General features: G+C 36.6%; 1 protein-coding gene across 3 annotated transcripts in view; it reads right to left on the reverse strand.

Moving 5' to 3' along the window:
- Positions 1 to 49: 49 nt before the first annotated feature.
- Positions 50 to 14,181, reverse strand: part of LOC109059276 (adenylate cyclase type 6-like) — a 40,212-nt gene continuing 26,080 nt past the window's right edge. For all 3 annotated transcript variants that reach the window (XM_042713225.1, XM_042713223.1, XM_042713224.1), the window contains 16 exons: positions 13,931 to 14,089; positions 12,849 to 12,990; positions 12,509 to 12,637; positions 10,946 to 10,974; positions 10,490 to 10,637; positions 10,279 to 10,376; positions 10,089 to 10,176; positions 9,829 to 9,945; positions 9,513 to 9,668; positions 9,137 to 9,312; positions 5,276 to 5,302; positions 4,835 to 4,967; positions 4,474 to 4,737; positions 2,849 to 3,053; positions 2,585 to 2,709; positions 50 to 1,358 (listed from right to left, as the gene is read on the reverse strand). In XM_042713225.1, the coding sequence (XP_042569159.1) occupies positions 1,230 to 1,358; positions 2,585 to 2,709; positions 2,849 to 3,053; positions 4,474 to 4,737; positions 4,835 to 4,967; positions 5,276 to 5,302; positions 9,137 to 9,312; positions 9,513 to 9,668; positions 9,829 to 9,945; positions 10,089 to 10,176; positions 10,279 to 10,376; positions 10,490 to 10,637; positions 10,946 to 10,974; positions 12,509 to 12,637; positions 12,849 to 12,990; positions 13,931 to 14,089 (2,125 nt within the window). In that variant the 3' untranslated portion in view covers positions 50 to 1,229. The remainder of the gene's footprint in view (positions 1,359 to 2,584; positions 2,710 to 2,848; positions 3,054 to 4,473; positions 4,738 to 4,834; positions 4,968 to 5,275; positions 5,303 to 9,136; positions 9,313 to 9,512; positions 9,669 to 9,828; positions 9,946 to 10,088; positions 10,177 to 10,278; positions 10,377 to 10,489; positions 10,638 to 10,945; positions 10,975 to 12,508; positions 12,638 to 12,848; positions 12,991 to 13,930; positions 14,090 to 14,181) is intronic.

Consider the following 14,181-nt stretch of genomic DNA (forward strand, 5'->3'; position numbering starts at 1 on the left):
CAAAAATACTCTGCAGAAGTGCTAACCTATGCGTTGGACTGGTAATTGCATAATTTAAAAAAAATGTTGACAAATGTGCAAGCATGACCAAGAGTGTTCATGAGGAAATGCTGAAATGGACTTTTGCTGAACATTGTCAGAAAATCAACTATGCAGTCCAGCCACTTTTGTCAGCAACCACTAAGCCCAACAGGCCTCTGTCAGCACATTTACACATATTTACAAGAGTCTTAAGAAGACTATACAATTGCTGACCATACTGTGCTGGAATTATATGAGGTCCTGCTCATATTTAGGTTCAATTTTTTCATTGATTTATACAGGAATGAATTAAGAGCTGAAATTTGTGTAACACATTTATCTTAAATGAGAGGGAAACGACATCAGTTAACAATTGAACACAAAAATGCAAAGAATTTAATCTAATTAGCACTTAATCTGGCAAGAAAGCTATTTAAATTCATTTTATAAACCTCACAGTGAGCCGTTATGCCCTTTTAAAGATAACACACACATTTACACACCGTCCACACACATAAATTAACAAATGACCAAAGAAAATTTGTCCAGTACCATTCTCGTCCTTCATTTACTTCATTTGTACACAGATACTAAAAGGGAAAAAACATGTTGATCACTCATAAATTATATGAACTGTAAATACAAGTCACTTGTATTAGGATTCCTGTTTCTAAGGCCTTCAATGAAGACAGATGTTTTTTTGCTTTAGTGTTTATAATAGAATACAGTGTGGTAGAGAGTGACAGGAGGCCAAAAAATGAAAACCTGACAACGGATTAACACTTGTTCAGACATTTCAAACAGTTTACAGAAGTGTACAGTGTTCCTTTATCAAATAATTTGTTCTTTGGTCAGTTTCTTCTTGCTGCTTGCATATATAACTATTTTTTTTTACATGGTTTAAAACCTGTCAAAATAAATAAAGAATTCAAATTTTGGTAAGGAAGAAGTCTTTCCAAAAAATAAAAAATAAAACCAAACTTTCTTCAAAGTCTTCTCCATCTAAGGCAACAGTTCTTCATTAAATCTTTCAGGTAGAGCATACCTCATTATTCCCAATAGGTGCATAAATAAATACCACACATGCCCACTAATGCTTGTGAACTAGAAAACTTGTGAGTGGTTATATTTGGATCTGCTCAAATCCCATTCAGACCCTTTTGTTGTCCGTCCTTCATTTCAGTGCATTGAGAGGCATTTGGTAAGTGTTAACTACAGACAGGACCACTGTTGAGGAAATAAGTGGTCATATCTCCTTTCCCCTTCACTTTCACCAGTCCACGGCACTCCAGCTGGTAGCCCTTTCTTTCTAGTTCATGGTATAAGTCAGTGGGCAGCTTCAAAGGGAATTGCAAAAAAAAAGTTAGTTTTCAAATGGCTAATTCAACTGCCATTTTCTGCAGCTTCAAAGGGAATTGCAAAAATAAAGTTAGTTTTCAAATGGCTAATTCAACTGCCATTGGTTGGATAAACAGATAGCCACGCCCCAAACTCAGGCCATTGGTTAAACCAATCTTGCGATGCCAGGCTGGTCGGGGTGCTCAAATAAACAGAGAAATGTTTTTAAACAACCACAGAGTCAATGTTTACATTTTTCAGGGAAATCAACTAACAAAGCCTTGCTTACTTAAAGGGATACTCCACCCCAAAATGAAAATTTTGCCATTAATCGCTTACCCCCCATGTCGTTCCAAACCCGTAAAAGCTCCAGTAACTTCGGGACACTATTTAAGATATTTTTGATGAAAACCTGGAGGCATGAGACTGTCCCATAGACTGCCAAGTAAATAACAGTGTCAAAAAAAAAAAAGGTATGAAAGTTGTCATCAGAATACGCCATCAGACGTGCAATCTGGGTTATATGAAGCGACGGGAACACTTTTTGTAAGCGAAGAAAACAAAAACAACTAACGAACAAACGACTTTATTCAATAATTCCTTTGTCAACGGTCTCCTCTGTGTAGCTCCATATACACAGAAGATGTGTATGCTCTTCTGTGTCAGCCGCGCCACAAGGATGCGATGTTTCTACGTGTATTCAGCTTTGATTTGAAAGAAAACAGCACATCTTTGAGGCGCGGATGACACAGAAATGCCTTGACACTGTTATTTACTTGGCAGTCTATGGGATAGTCTCAAGCCTCCAGGTTTTCATCCAAAATACCTTAAATTGTGTTCTGAAGACGAACTGAGCTTTTATGGGTTTGAAACAACATGGGGGCAAGTGATTAATGACAAAATTTTCATTTTGGGGTGGAGTAACCCTTTAACGTTAATTCTACACATTTAACTGGAATAGAAAGTAGCTATTTAGAAATTTAAGTTTCACCGCATTTCACCATTAAGTTATAACTAGATAGCTAAAAACTAAAAAGTCACAAAAAACTTGCAATTCTGAACTGCAATTGCAGTAACATGAAGAGAGAGGACAGCACTATCTTTATAAATACAACGATGCACATAGTAGCTGATATATAGTGTTACACTTTTGAAGATGGAAATTAATGGGGGACTCTAAGCTGTGTTTTGCCAAAAATAGTCTTGTTTATTATGTTGTGGTTACCTGGATACAATCAGGAACACCTGTGCTGTCCATGCGACTGGCCACATTCACTGTGTTGCCCCATATGTCATACTGAGGCTTTCTGGCTCCAATCACACCAGCAACCACTGGCCCAATGTTCAAACCTGTGGTGAAAATACATTTGTCATTGTCTGTTCTAACAAACTCCTAAGCCTCTGAGTCTGCAAGCCAATTCATAAATTGTCTTTGAACTTTCTAAGTTAAATATATATCAGGCAAAGTTTACGGTAAATACCTACTTACCTATCTTCAACTGAAAGTTGTTGAACGAGTGTTCGTTGATGTACTTCATCTGTTCTCGTAGCCTCATGGCATAGTCAGCAAGAGCTAGAATGTGTGTGCGGCCCTCTTTGTCATACGTTGAGTCGTTCAATCCAGATGCTGCCATGTAAGTACTACCAATAGTTTTGATCTTCTCCAGCTGCTTATATTTCTCTTCAGAAATGATCTATTAACAGAAAAAAACATAAAAAATAAGATTTATAAAAAGACATTTTCTACATAAAGGTGGTCACACCTCTTGGTGGCAGCCATGTTGAGATCACATGACCATCTGAAATGTATTTGCTTTGTCTTGGTAACCTCCTAATTGTAAAACACATTTGGTCATGGAGTAAATTAAGCACGCATGATGAATACTGTAATTTATAAAGCGGTATTGGTAACTGAAAACATTTTCTTTTACGTGGAACTTTTGTCTCCACACCAGTACGTGTCAGCATAAAGCCAGAGACTGATGTGAAATCAGGCTGTGTTCACACTTGTCATGTTTGGGTCGATTAAATGCGATTGTTCTGCTAGTGCGGTTCATTTGAGCAAGTGTGAACGCTGCCATCCGAACCCTGGTGCGCACCAAACAAGTGGACTGAGACTAAATGGGTCTCGGTCCGCTTCCAAATGAAGTGGTGCGGTTCGAATGAAATATGAACGCAACACGGACAAAATAATTCTAAACTAACCAAAAAACAGGAAGTAATGATAAGATGTTATGCGATGCGACATGATTTGACGACACGGAACGAGCGGTGTATCCAAAACAAAATGAGCAAAGGGCAAACGTGGAGCAACCAGGAGGTAGTGCCTTTTATGAGAGCAAGTGCCTTTTATGAGCACTTTGTGATTTCGCAGATGGTGAAAATAAAATCATAAGTACATGCAACAATGAGCACACTTAGTCCAGCAGATGGCATTAGGTGTGTTCACCTTAAAGCAGTGCTGAGCAGACCGATCTGTGAATGGGTACTTTGATGTCATACACCGATCAGTCTGCAGCGCCACTATAAGTCGAACACACCTTTTGTTTGGGTGGTTCAGTGAGTTCCGTCACGAAATATATGTAATTCAACCCAACCAATCAGGTTGTGAACGTATCACTGTGCTTTTAGGTTCGGTATCTTTAGGTTTGCTGTCAAAAATGCCAGTGTGAACGCTAAGTGGACCAGGACCAAACAAACCAAGAGAACCAAAGTACAAGTGTGAACGCACCCTCAAATAGTTTTCTGAAATTCTGACATCATTAAAATTAGTGCTGTCAAACGATAAAATGTTTTTGTTTACTTAACATATGTGTGTGTGTACTGTGTATATTTATTATGTATACATAAACACACATGCATGTAAATATTTAAGAAAACTATTTTGTTTATATATAAAATATTAATATTTATATAGCCTATAATATAAATTTTAAAGAATATTTAAATATATACATGTATGTTTATTTATTTATACTTAATAAATATACACAGTACAAACACATATTTTGTAAACAAAAACTTTTATTTTGGGTGCAATTAATCGCGATTAATCGTTTGAAAGCACTAAAAATAATACTTCCATTTCAGATGCAAGTGACACGACGTTCTTACCTCATCAAAGTCGGCGATGATCTCGTTGAGCAGTCTCAGGCATTCCACACCCTCATTGTTGGCCTCCAGTTCAGTGTAAAACTCTGAGAAGTTGCCGATGGAGGCAAACATAACGGCCACACATTCACATGACTGATAGTAGAGCTCATCATTTCGACGTTCTCGTGCGAGGAAATGGGCAGCAACATCTTTGGGCAGAATGTTGTGAAGGAGACGACGGTTATAGGCCTGCAGCTCCTCCATCTCCTCTTTCTCTTCAGTGGCCTGGTGAAGAATGACAGTGAATAAGTCACTGACTATGCTGGGATCCTACCGGAAATGTATTTTCGCTAAGTGATCGATTCAGAGACAGACTACACACCTGTAGCTTCCACAGGAAGTCAAGGCGTGCGGTGGACTCAACCTGCTGTGCGTGCAGATAGAGAGCCAGCACAAATACAGTAAGGATGACTGGAATCGACACCCTCAGAGACACTTTAGTCACCATTTCCTGACTATGTGGGAAAACAACAACACGTACAACACATAATTAGTTTGTCAGAGACTGCGCAAATACCATCGCAAGTGTATTTGTTAGATCTAATTACATGCTTCTGTGTTGTAGATCATTCTTTTGCAGACTATACCTTAAAGCTCATATATTTGCACATACAGTTAGTAGTTTAAAAAAAAAAAAAAAAAAAAAGAACTTAAAAGAAGAGACACACTACATGCAAACACCGGAATCATATTCTAAAGCTCCTTCTGCTTTTGAACCATCTCTCTTACAATCATAAAACAATAAATCATGACATGAACTCACCAATAATTTGTTTCATTGAAAGAATACCTGTGTAAAAACAGACATATTTCCATCAGTGACCAACATGACCCACTAAAAATAAACACCCAGTAAAATATTGGTAATTTACATTAAATGGTTATTTGTATCACATTTGCATCACTACATATAAAAGGATACATTTAATAGATTTCCATCTGTTTACAGAATAATTTAAAGAAAATCTTATAATAAATGCTATTATATCTATTTTTTATGGAAGTCCTAAGAAGCCATGGATTATTAGTATTTTTCTTTCTTGTTTTCTCATGATCACGATTTAATTTAGCTTCAGTGGCATAGATGGTAAAGCGCAAACCGTAGTCTTTGGGGCAGACATGGCCTACTGGTTAGAGAGTCGGACTTGTAACACAAAGATCGTGGGTTTGAGCCTCAGGTCCAGCAGGGATTGTAGGTGGGGTGAGTGAATGATCGGAGCTCTCTTCCACCCTCAATACCACGACTAAGGTGAGACCCTTGAGCAAGGCACCAAACCCCCAACTGGTCCCCGGGCGACGCAGCATTGGCTGCCCACTGCTCCGTGTGTGTGTTTGTTCACTTCTCACTGCTGTGTGTGTGCACTTGGATGGGTTAAATGCACAAATTCAAAGTATGGGTCACCGTACTTGACCACACATCACGTCCTTTCCTTAATTTTCTCGTGAACTCGACATAAAAGTTGTTTTCTAAGTTACACAACTGCACCAACAGGTGGCAGTATAGAACTAAATATAACTGAATTGGTGTTGTATACAGTTGTGGCCAAAAGTTTTGAGAATTACATTAATATTAGTTTTCAAAAAGTTTGCTGCTAAACTGCTTTTAGATCTTTGTTTCAGTTGTTTCTGTGATGTACTGAAATATAATTACAAGCACTTCATACGTTTCAAGGCTTTTATCGACAATTACATGACATATATGCAAAGAGTCAGTATTTGCAGTGTTGGCCCTTCTTTTTCAGGACCTCTGCAATTCGACTGGGCATGCTCTCAATCAACTTCTGGGCCCAAATCCTGACTGATAGCAAACCATTCTTTCATAATAACTTCTTGGAGTTTGTCAGAATTAGTGGGTTTTTGTTTGTCCACCCGCCTCTTGAGGATTGACCACAAGTTCTCAATGGGATTAAGATCTGGGGAGTTTCCAGGCCATGGACCCAAAATTTCAACATTTTGGTCCCCGAGCCACTTAGTTATCACTTTTGCCTTATGGCACGGTGCTCCATCGTGCTGGAAAATGCATTGTTCTTCACCAAACTGTTGTTGGGTTGTTGGAAGAAGTTGCTGTTGGAGGGTGTTTTGGTACCATTCTTTATTCATGGCTGTGTTTTTGGGCAGAATTGTGAGTGAGCCCAATCCCTTGGATGAGAAGCAACCCCACACATGAATGGCTGTCAGGATGCTTTACTGTTGGCATGACACAGGACTGATGGTAGCGCTCACCTTTTCTTCTCCGAACAAGCCTTTTTCCAGATGCCCCAAACAATCAGAAAGGGGCTTCATCGGAGAATATGACTTTGCCCCCGTCCTCAGCAGTCCATTCACTATACTTTCTGCAGAAGATCAATCTGTCCTTGATGTTTTTTTTTTGGAGAGAAGTGGCTTCTTTGCTGCCCTTCTTGACACCAGGCCATCTTCCAAAAGTCTCCCACACCTGCAGATGCGCTCAACACCTGCTGCTGCCATTCCTGAGCAAGCTCTGCACTGGTGGCACTCCGATCCCGCAGCTGAATCCTCTTTAGGAGACGATCCTGGCGCTTGCTGGACTTTCTTGGACGCCCTGAAGCCTTCTTTACAAGAATTGAACCTCCTTCCTTGAAGTTCTTGATGAACCTATAAATTGTTGATTTAGGTGCAATCTTAGTAGCCACAATATCCTTGCCTGTGAAGCCATTCTTATGCAATGCAATGATGGCTGCACGCGTTTCTTTGCAGGTCACCATGGTTAACAATGGAAGAACAATGATTTCAAGCATCACCCTCCTTTTAAAATGTCAAGTCTGCCATTCTAACCCAATCAGCCTGACATAATGATCTCCAGCCTTGTGCTCATCAACATTCTCACCTGAGTTAACAAGATGATTACTGAAAATGATCTCAGCAGGTCCTTTAATGACAGCAATGAAATGCAGTGGAAAGGTTTTTTTGGGATTAAGTTAATTTTCATGGCAAAGAAGGACTATGCAATTCATCTGATCACTCTTCATAACATTCTGGAGTATATGCAAATTGCTATTATAAAAACTTAAGCAGCAACTTTTCCAATTTCCAATATTTATGTAATTCTCAAAACTTTTGGCCACGACTGTACTATATCCACTTTACTGTACAGTATGCGTTTGTGACAGAATAAGGACCTTCTTCATGGTAACTATAATTTATGCAGTATGTTTTTAATCTTTTGTATTTTCTAAATTTCGTTGTGGAAACCATACACACACATCCCAAGCTTGTAACGCACATGATATCAGTCACTCACAGCATATCTTACATGACTGATAAAAATCACAAATTATATAAATTTTATTTCAGAAAAAAGGAAAATAAAGTGAGTTGAATCCAAGCAGCTGAAAGATTTAAGAATAGTTCTCTGCATCCTTTGTAGTTTTGCTTTGAGCATTTAAACGTTAATTACACAAACAAAATGTTTAGAGTACTGTCTCTGGAAAAAAAAAAATCAACAGTGATTGATTAGCCTTAAGTTATGTATTGAAGACGTTATTACTAAGTGAAGCAAAATTGCTGAAATATCCACAACATTCAGTATAAGAGCACGCGGTTTATCTGTCCATCAGATGTGCGTCAAAGTTGCATTTCTTACTACATCAACAGTAAATCAAACAATCAAACAATTATTTTAAAACAAAAAACTACTTTTGTTATGTCAAGATCACAAGAAAATATTAAGCTGTGATAACGAGAAAACAACTTTCGTTATGTTGAGTTCTTGAGAAAATATTAAGTCGTGATCACGAGAAAACAAGAAAGAAAGAAAAAATCATAATCCATGGCCTCTTAGGACTCCCATCATTTTTTGGTCCTCAAATTTCTAAGAAAATGTGTAATGACCATGAGATTTAAACAGAGGTAACTGATAAAATGCAGTCTTTATCTTTTTCTATATGATTATACTTATAGTGGCTTTGTCATAAACAACTCTTGGTAGGAAAGAACAAATATTGATTGTGAATAATGATTGTGAATAATGGGTTAATCAATGGCCATTTTAGCAGTTCTTAAACCCCACCAAAAAGGCACAAAATATGTTTTGATACAGAAATGTCTTGAATTATAATTGGGCTGTTGCTTTAGCATGTTAATTTAAATAGTTACAGAAAAATAACGCGATTAAAATATTTAAAATTAATTCACTTAAAACTTAATTCACCCGTCCCGCCCCAGACCTGTCATCTTACATCATCTTACATTTCATACAGTTGACTGACATGATGCAGGGCAACAACTCACTGTGTGATGTAGCCTATAATGCAGTTATATGCCAGATATTGGGGCAAAAAATGCCCCGTATGAGTTTTTGTCTCATCTTTATTTCATATGATAAGGGATCATAGCTTGTTTTATTCCAAGTAATTTTTCCAAGTAAATATAAAAAGAATAAAGAAATAAATTAGTTAATAAAGTAGTAACCTTTTCCTGTCAATACTGTTTCATTTTAATAGACATTTTATTAATATGTAGAAATCCAATTGAGACAGTACTCTGTACTGATGATGCTGTAGTTTTTTTTGTTTTTTTTGTCATTTTAGTACTGACCTAATGCCACTGACTTACAAGACGACTTTTAACATATCCATTCTATATGCTTGCTGAAAGTAACACTCACATTGCATTGGCGGTAACCAGCAGGTCAGCGTTGTCTAGCAGCGTGACTAGAGGCCATTCCACTAGCAGCAGGAAGCAGACCTGGATGAAGAGCATGAGGACCAGCTTGCCTATACTGCTGATGTGCAGGAACACTGAGCAGCACAGCAGAGTCAGCAGCACACTGTATGTGAAATACTAGAAGCACAGGAAGAACACCAGTCAACACCATCATTCAACATGCTTCATACTGTTACCCTGACAACAGGGGAAAACTCATTGAGTAAATCAAAAGTTTGCATAAAATCTACAAACATTTTTTTCAGTGGGTCTCAGTAACCAAGAAACTGTTGATGTGCACACATCATACATGCACAGACGGTCACACACACACTGACCTCGGGTAAAAGACATGTTGAAGGCTGCCCGGGACAGAAGAAGAAGGGTTCCTCTGCTAGTCCAGTCAGATTATACAGCAGACACAGCGTGACTGAATCAGAAATATTCAATTGTCCCGCCGCACATTTTAGCAGATCCTCCTGGTCACAGGTAAACTGAAAAATAAAAAATAAATTAAAAAAAATGTATATATAGTTTTCAGTAATTTTCAGTGCTCAACTGGGGAAATGAGTGCTCATACTAGTGTAGAATTACGCTGACATACAGGGGAAAAAAAACTGACAAAGAATTTTCAGTCTCAGATCGAATTCCTACCATATTAACGAAGGCAGAGATAAAAAGAAGCAGAATTGTAAAGACTCCGACAAGTGTGCTGTTGACACGGGACTGAACAATCCTCTTTGACACTGTCTGCAAGGTAACTGGGAAAAGCTGAAAGAGAGACAAGAGGAAAAAATGTGAATAAATCAGAAAACGTCTATAAAGCATCATTTAGAAAAGTTGCACATAATTTTTTTTTAAATGTAGTCTAGATTTCACATGCATAAATGAAGGAAAGGAAGCTAGTGACTGACCTTAACACAGGAGTAAATGGCACATATAAAGAGGACATGGACGAGAATAATAAAGACGCTGATGAATATGCCCAACATTAACGGTGTACTGCAAGACAAAATAAACAACACCATTCAATATATAACATAACAAATATATATCTTGACATTTAATCGAATTCATTATTAGAAAGAATATTTTATCACTCACTGTGGAAATATGATTATTTGTATAAAAACAATAAAGCAGAAGACGACGAGTGTACAAGCCACGTAACCACCAAAACGATCATCCACCTTTTTTGAATACTAAAAGCACAAAAAAATGGTGTAACTGTTACCAGTTAAGACTTTTTTTCAGTACTCTTGAGTTTATAAATTTTGTGTCAGTGCAGTACAGTTTTACAAAGCTGTCTACAGACCTTTTTCTCCAGAAAAGGTGTTTGGAATGTGAGAAGGAACTTTTTGACGTGGTCCTTCCTCAGCTGGTCAATGCTGCGAGCATCAATGGCACGACCTAAAAACTCATCGACCTCGTCCTCTGGGTTCAAAGCCTCTTGGGCACAGCGGCTGGAAAGAGCAAAAAAAGTATTCAGGATAAAAAAAAGGTGATGGCATAAAATGTAGCTTTTAATATTAAAAATATATAAACAATATCTTAGTCCCGATTTTGCAACTATTTTGAACCATTAAAAAAAAAGGCTTAGTGATGCCCAAATTTGCTTTCTTGAATTGAAATCTTACCTAGAATATTTATTTTATAAATATTCTATTCTAAAGAGACTCACAGATTGTGAAAACAGCCTGTGACCTCTAACCCATAAGCCCCTGCAAAGCCAGAGAGAATGGATTTGTGTCCTAATAAAAGCAGAACTCACTTATCTTTGCTGGAGGCTTCATCTATGCCCTGAAAACAGACAGGTAGATTAGTTACAGTGGGCAGTAAAAACACAGTGGAAGTAGAAAAACACACTCTAGGTTTCATCTCAGACAGCTCCAAAGCCAACCCCACAGAGCCACTGCCGCTTTAATTAACACTCAAGGACTCCAAATTACATTCAGAGCGAGAGAGTGAGAACTTGACAGAGACAAGGAATGGGTCTTACACTGCAAATAATCATGTTTTCCAGAAAAATATCTAAACATTCTTAAAACAAGATCAATTTACTTGAAAAGCAAAACTCACTTATAATATACTAACATACTGTATATATATATATATATATATATATATATATATATATATATATATAGTGCCGACAAACGATTATACATAATAAATACACACAGTACACACATATATATGTAAACAAAACTTTTAATTTGAATGTGATTAATTGCGATTAATCGTTTGACAGCACTAATATATTTGTTTATGTGTATAAAATATATATATATATATACTATAATATATATACTAGATGTATATATAAATATATATATAGATATGTATTATATTTATTTGATACACTATATATATTGAATACAATATATATAAAGAAATACATAAAAAAAAATTCATTAACAGTATATTTTGTATACCTAGAATTTTAAACAATATATTGAAATAAGTTTTAATTTTGTTTTATTTATGAACCTCGTTAATTCAAAATATAATTTTGCCTTAATCATTTTAAGGATGTTCATGTATTTTTTTACACAAAAATACTGATTAAAAACCTAAATACATTTACTTGTAAAGCAAAACTAAGATAATATATATTTTATATTTATACATATATTTTAGTTTATAGTATAATTTTAATATATTATATATATATTATATATACATATACATATTGTTTAATTAATGATGTAACTTTAATTAACATATTATTTTAAAGGATTTATATTGAAAAGTGTTTTAATATAATTAAGTTTTTTAAACCTAAAATGTTTTAACATAAACCATAATATGAAGAACAAACATTTAATATTTTGTATACATATTTCAAAGGATACAAATTTTAAAAATGTACAAATTTAAAGTTTTAAACTAAGGTTAAGTTTTAATTTAAGGCAAAACATTTTTTAAACAAATCTCATTCATTCAGTTAATTTTATTTTATTTTAAAGATGATTTTACATGAAATACTGATTTTAAAAAAAATCAAAAAGCAAAAAGAATTTCTAACATACAGTATAAAACTACTGGAAAACCAATTAATTCTCAACAAATAATTTAAACATTTATTTGAAAAAAAACTTTTTTGTCCATATTTGTCACACTATTTCTGTCCCTGCTTTTTTGTGTGACACTGATAGAAATCAGAAAAGTCATCACTGGAAAGTGGAAAAAGCAATTCACACATAGGCACTGCCAAGCTCCGGAGAAAATTGCTTCAATTATGACTTGTGGCTAAACTTATAAAGAAGTGCAGGGGAGATCAGATGGCTTGAGCTGTTAGAAGCAGAGTGAGAGCGGATGGAGCAGAGCTCACCATCTGTCTGAAAACTTTGGAATCTTTAGTCCTGGAGAAAGATCTGTCAGGAACCCACCGCGGCATCAGACCCTCTGAAGAGCTGGCTCTAGCACGCTGCATCTTAGCCATCATTGCTTTTTCCTCTTTCTGCAAGAGAAATTCGGCACAAGGACACACACAGGTAATTAAACCGTACTCCAGCAAACTCAAACAAATTGAAACTTTATTGATCCCCAAAGGTAAATACAGTCAATTGAGATCCCCTGGTTGTGAATTTGCAGGAATCAGAAACAGGGTGCAAAGATCTTTGCGGTGAGTTTGTACATAAACTATGTCCACATGCCTGCATTTGACTGACCCTTTTCTGACTGCAGCCCAGCACAAAAAACGTCTCAATGTTGTTGTCTTTCAAGTAAGCATTTCTCTCCCCTCCAAAACCTGGTTCCACTTCATAGTCACCATTTAAATACTGCAGTGTGGCTTTGGTGATGTGGATCCGCCTGTAAACATTCACAACAATTGAGTTTTACGATTTAAAGGAATATTTCACCAAAATAAAAAAAATAAAAAGAAAGAAGACTTGCTGCAAATTTACTCACCCTCAAGCCATTTTTTTTTTCATATGAACAGATTTGTTGAAATTTAGCATTACATCACTTGCTCACCAACAGATCCTCTGCAGTGAATGGGTGCCATCAGAATGAGAGTTCAAACAACTGATAAAAGCTTCACAACAATCCACAAGTAATCCACACTTTACACTCCAGTACAACTATTAATGTCTTGTGAAGTGAAAAGCTGCATGTTTGTAAGAAACATATCCATCAAGGCATTTTAACTTTAAAAATCTGTTCCATAATCCATAATAATTCTTCCTCAAGTGAAAAAGTCCATCTCCTGTTGTCGTCTCACATCAAAATGCACCAACATATTTGTTTAGAACTATTTTGGACTATTTTCGCTTGTAAATGTTGCTTAATCTGTGCATATTTCTCTCCTGTGCTCAGGTGAGATGACTTTTTCCCTGCAAAAAGTAATATTATATACAGAGGAATCTTATTTTAACAGGATGCTAAACCCTTATTTTACCCCTGTTTGAAGTTGAATTTATTTTAATGATGGATTTGTTTATTACAAACTCCCAGCTATTGGCTTCTCAAGAGTCATGGATTACTTGGGGATTTTTGTCAGCAGTTTGGACTCTCATTCTGACGGCACCCATTCACTGCAGAGGATGCATTGGTGAGCAAGCGATGTAATGCTACATTTCTCCAAATCTGTTCAGATCATTTTGGATGGCCTGAGGGTGAACACCTTTTCAGCAAATTTTCATTTTTGGGTGCACTATTTCTTTAACACAAATCTCTACATCCTTTACAGCCAAGCTTTAATATGAAACTTATTAATACTGATCACATTTTTGATGGTGTTCACTTTTACCCTGCTTGACCTCCCGCCTCCATCTGGTTGGCCAGTGTGACATCGTTGGACCAGACATCAAACTGCCATTTGCGTAGGCCGAGCACCCCGCAGTGCACACGGCCGCTATGTATTCCCACGCGCATGTTCACGTTCACTCCTGTGACCTCTCGCACCAATCTGCACATGTAGCAACACGCGTGTGTTTTAATTGAAAAATGTGTTGATGAGGAAGAAAGATCAATATAGAAAATGATGTGAAGAAAAACATA

The sequence above is a fragment of the Cyprinus carpio genome, chromosome A23, assembly GCF_018340385.1.
Source record: "Cyprinus carpio isolate SPL01 chromosome A23, ASM1834038v1, whole genome shotgun sequence".
NCBI classification, from domain to species: Eukaryota; Metazoa; Chordata; class Actinopteri; order Cypriniformes; family Cyprinidae; genus Cyprinus; species Cyprinus carpio.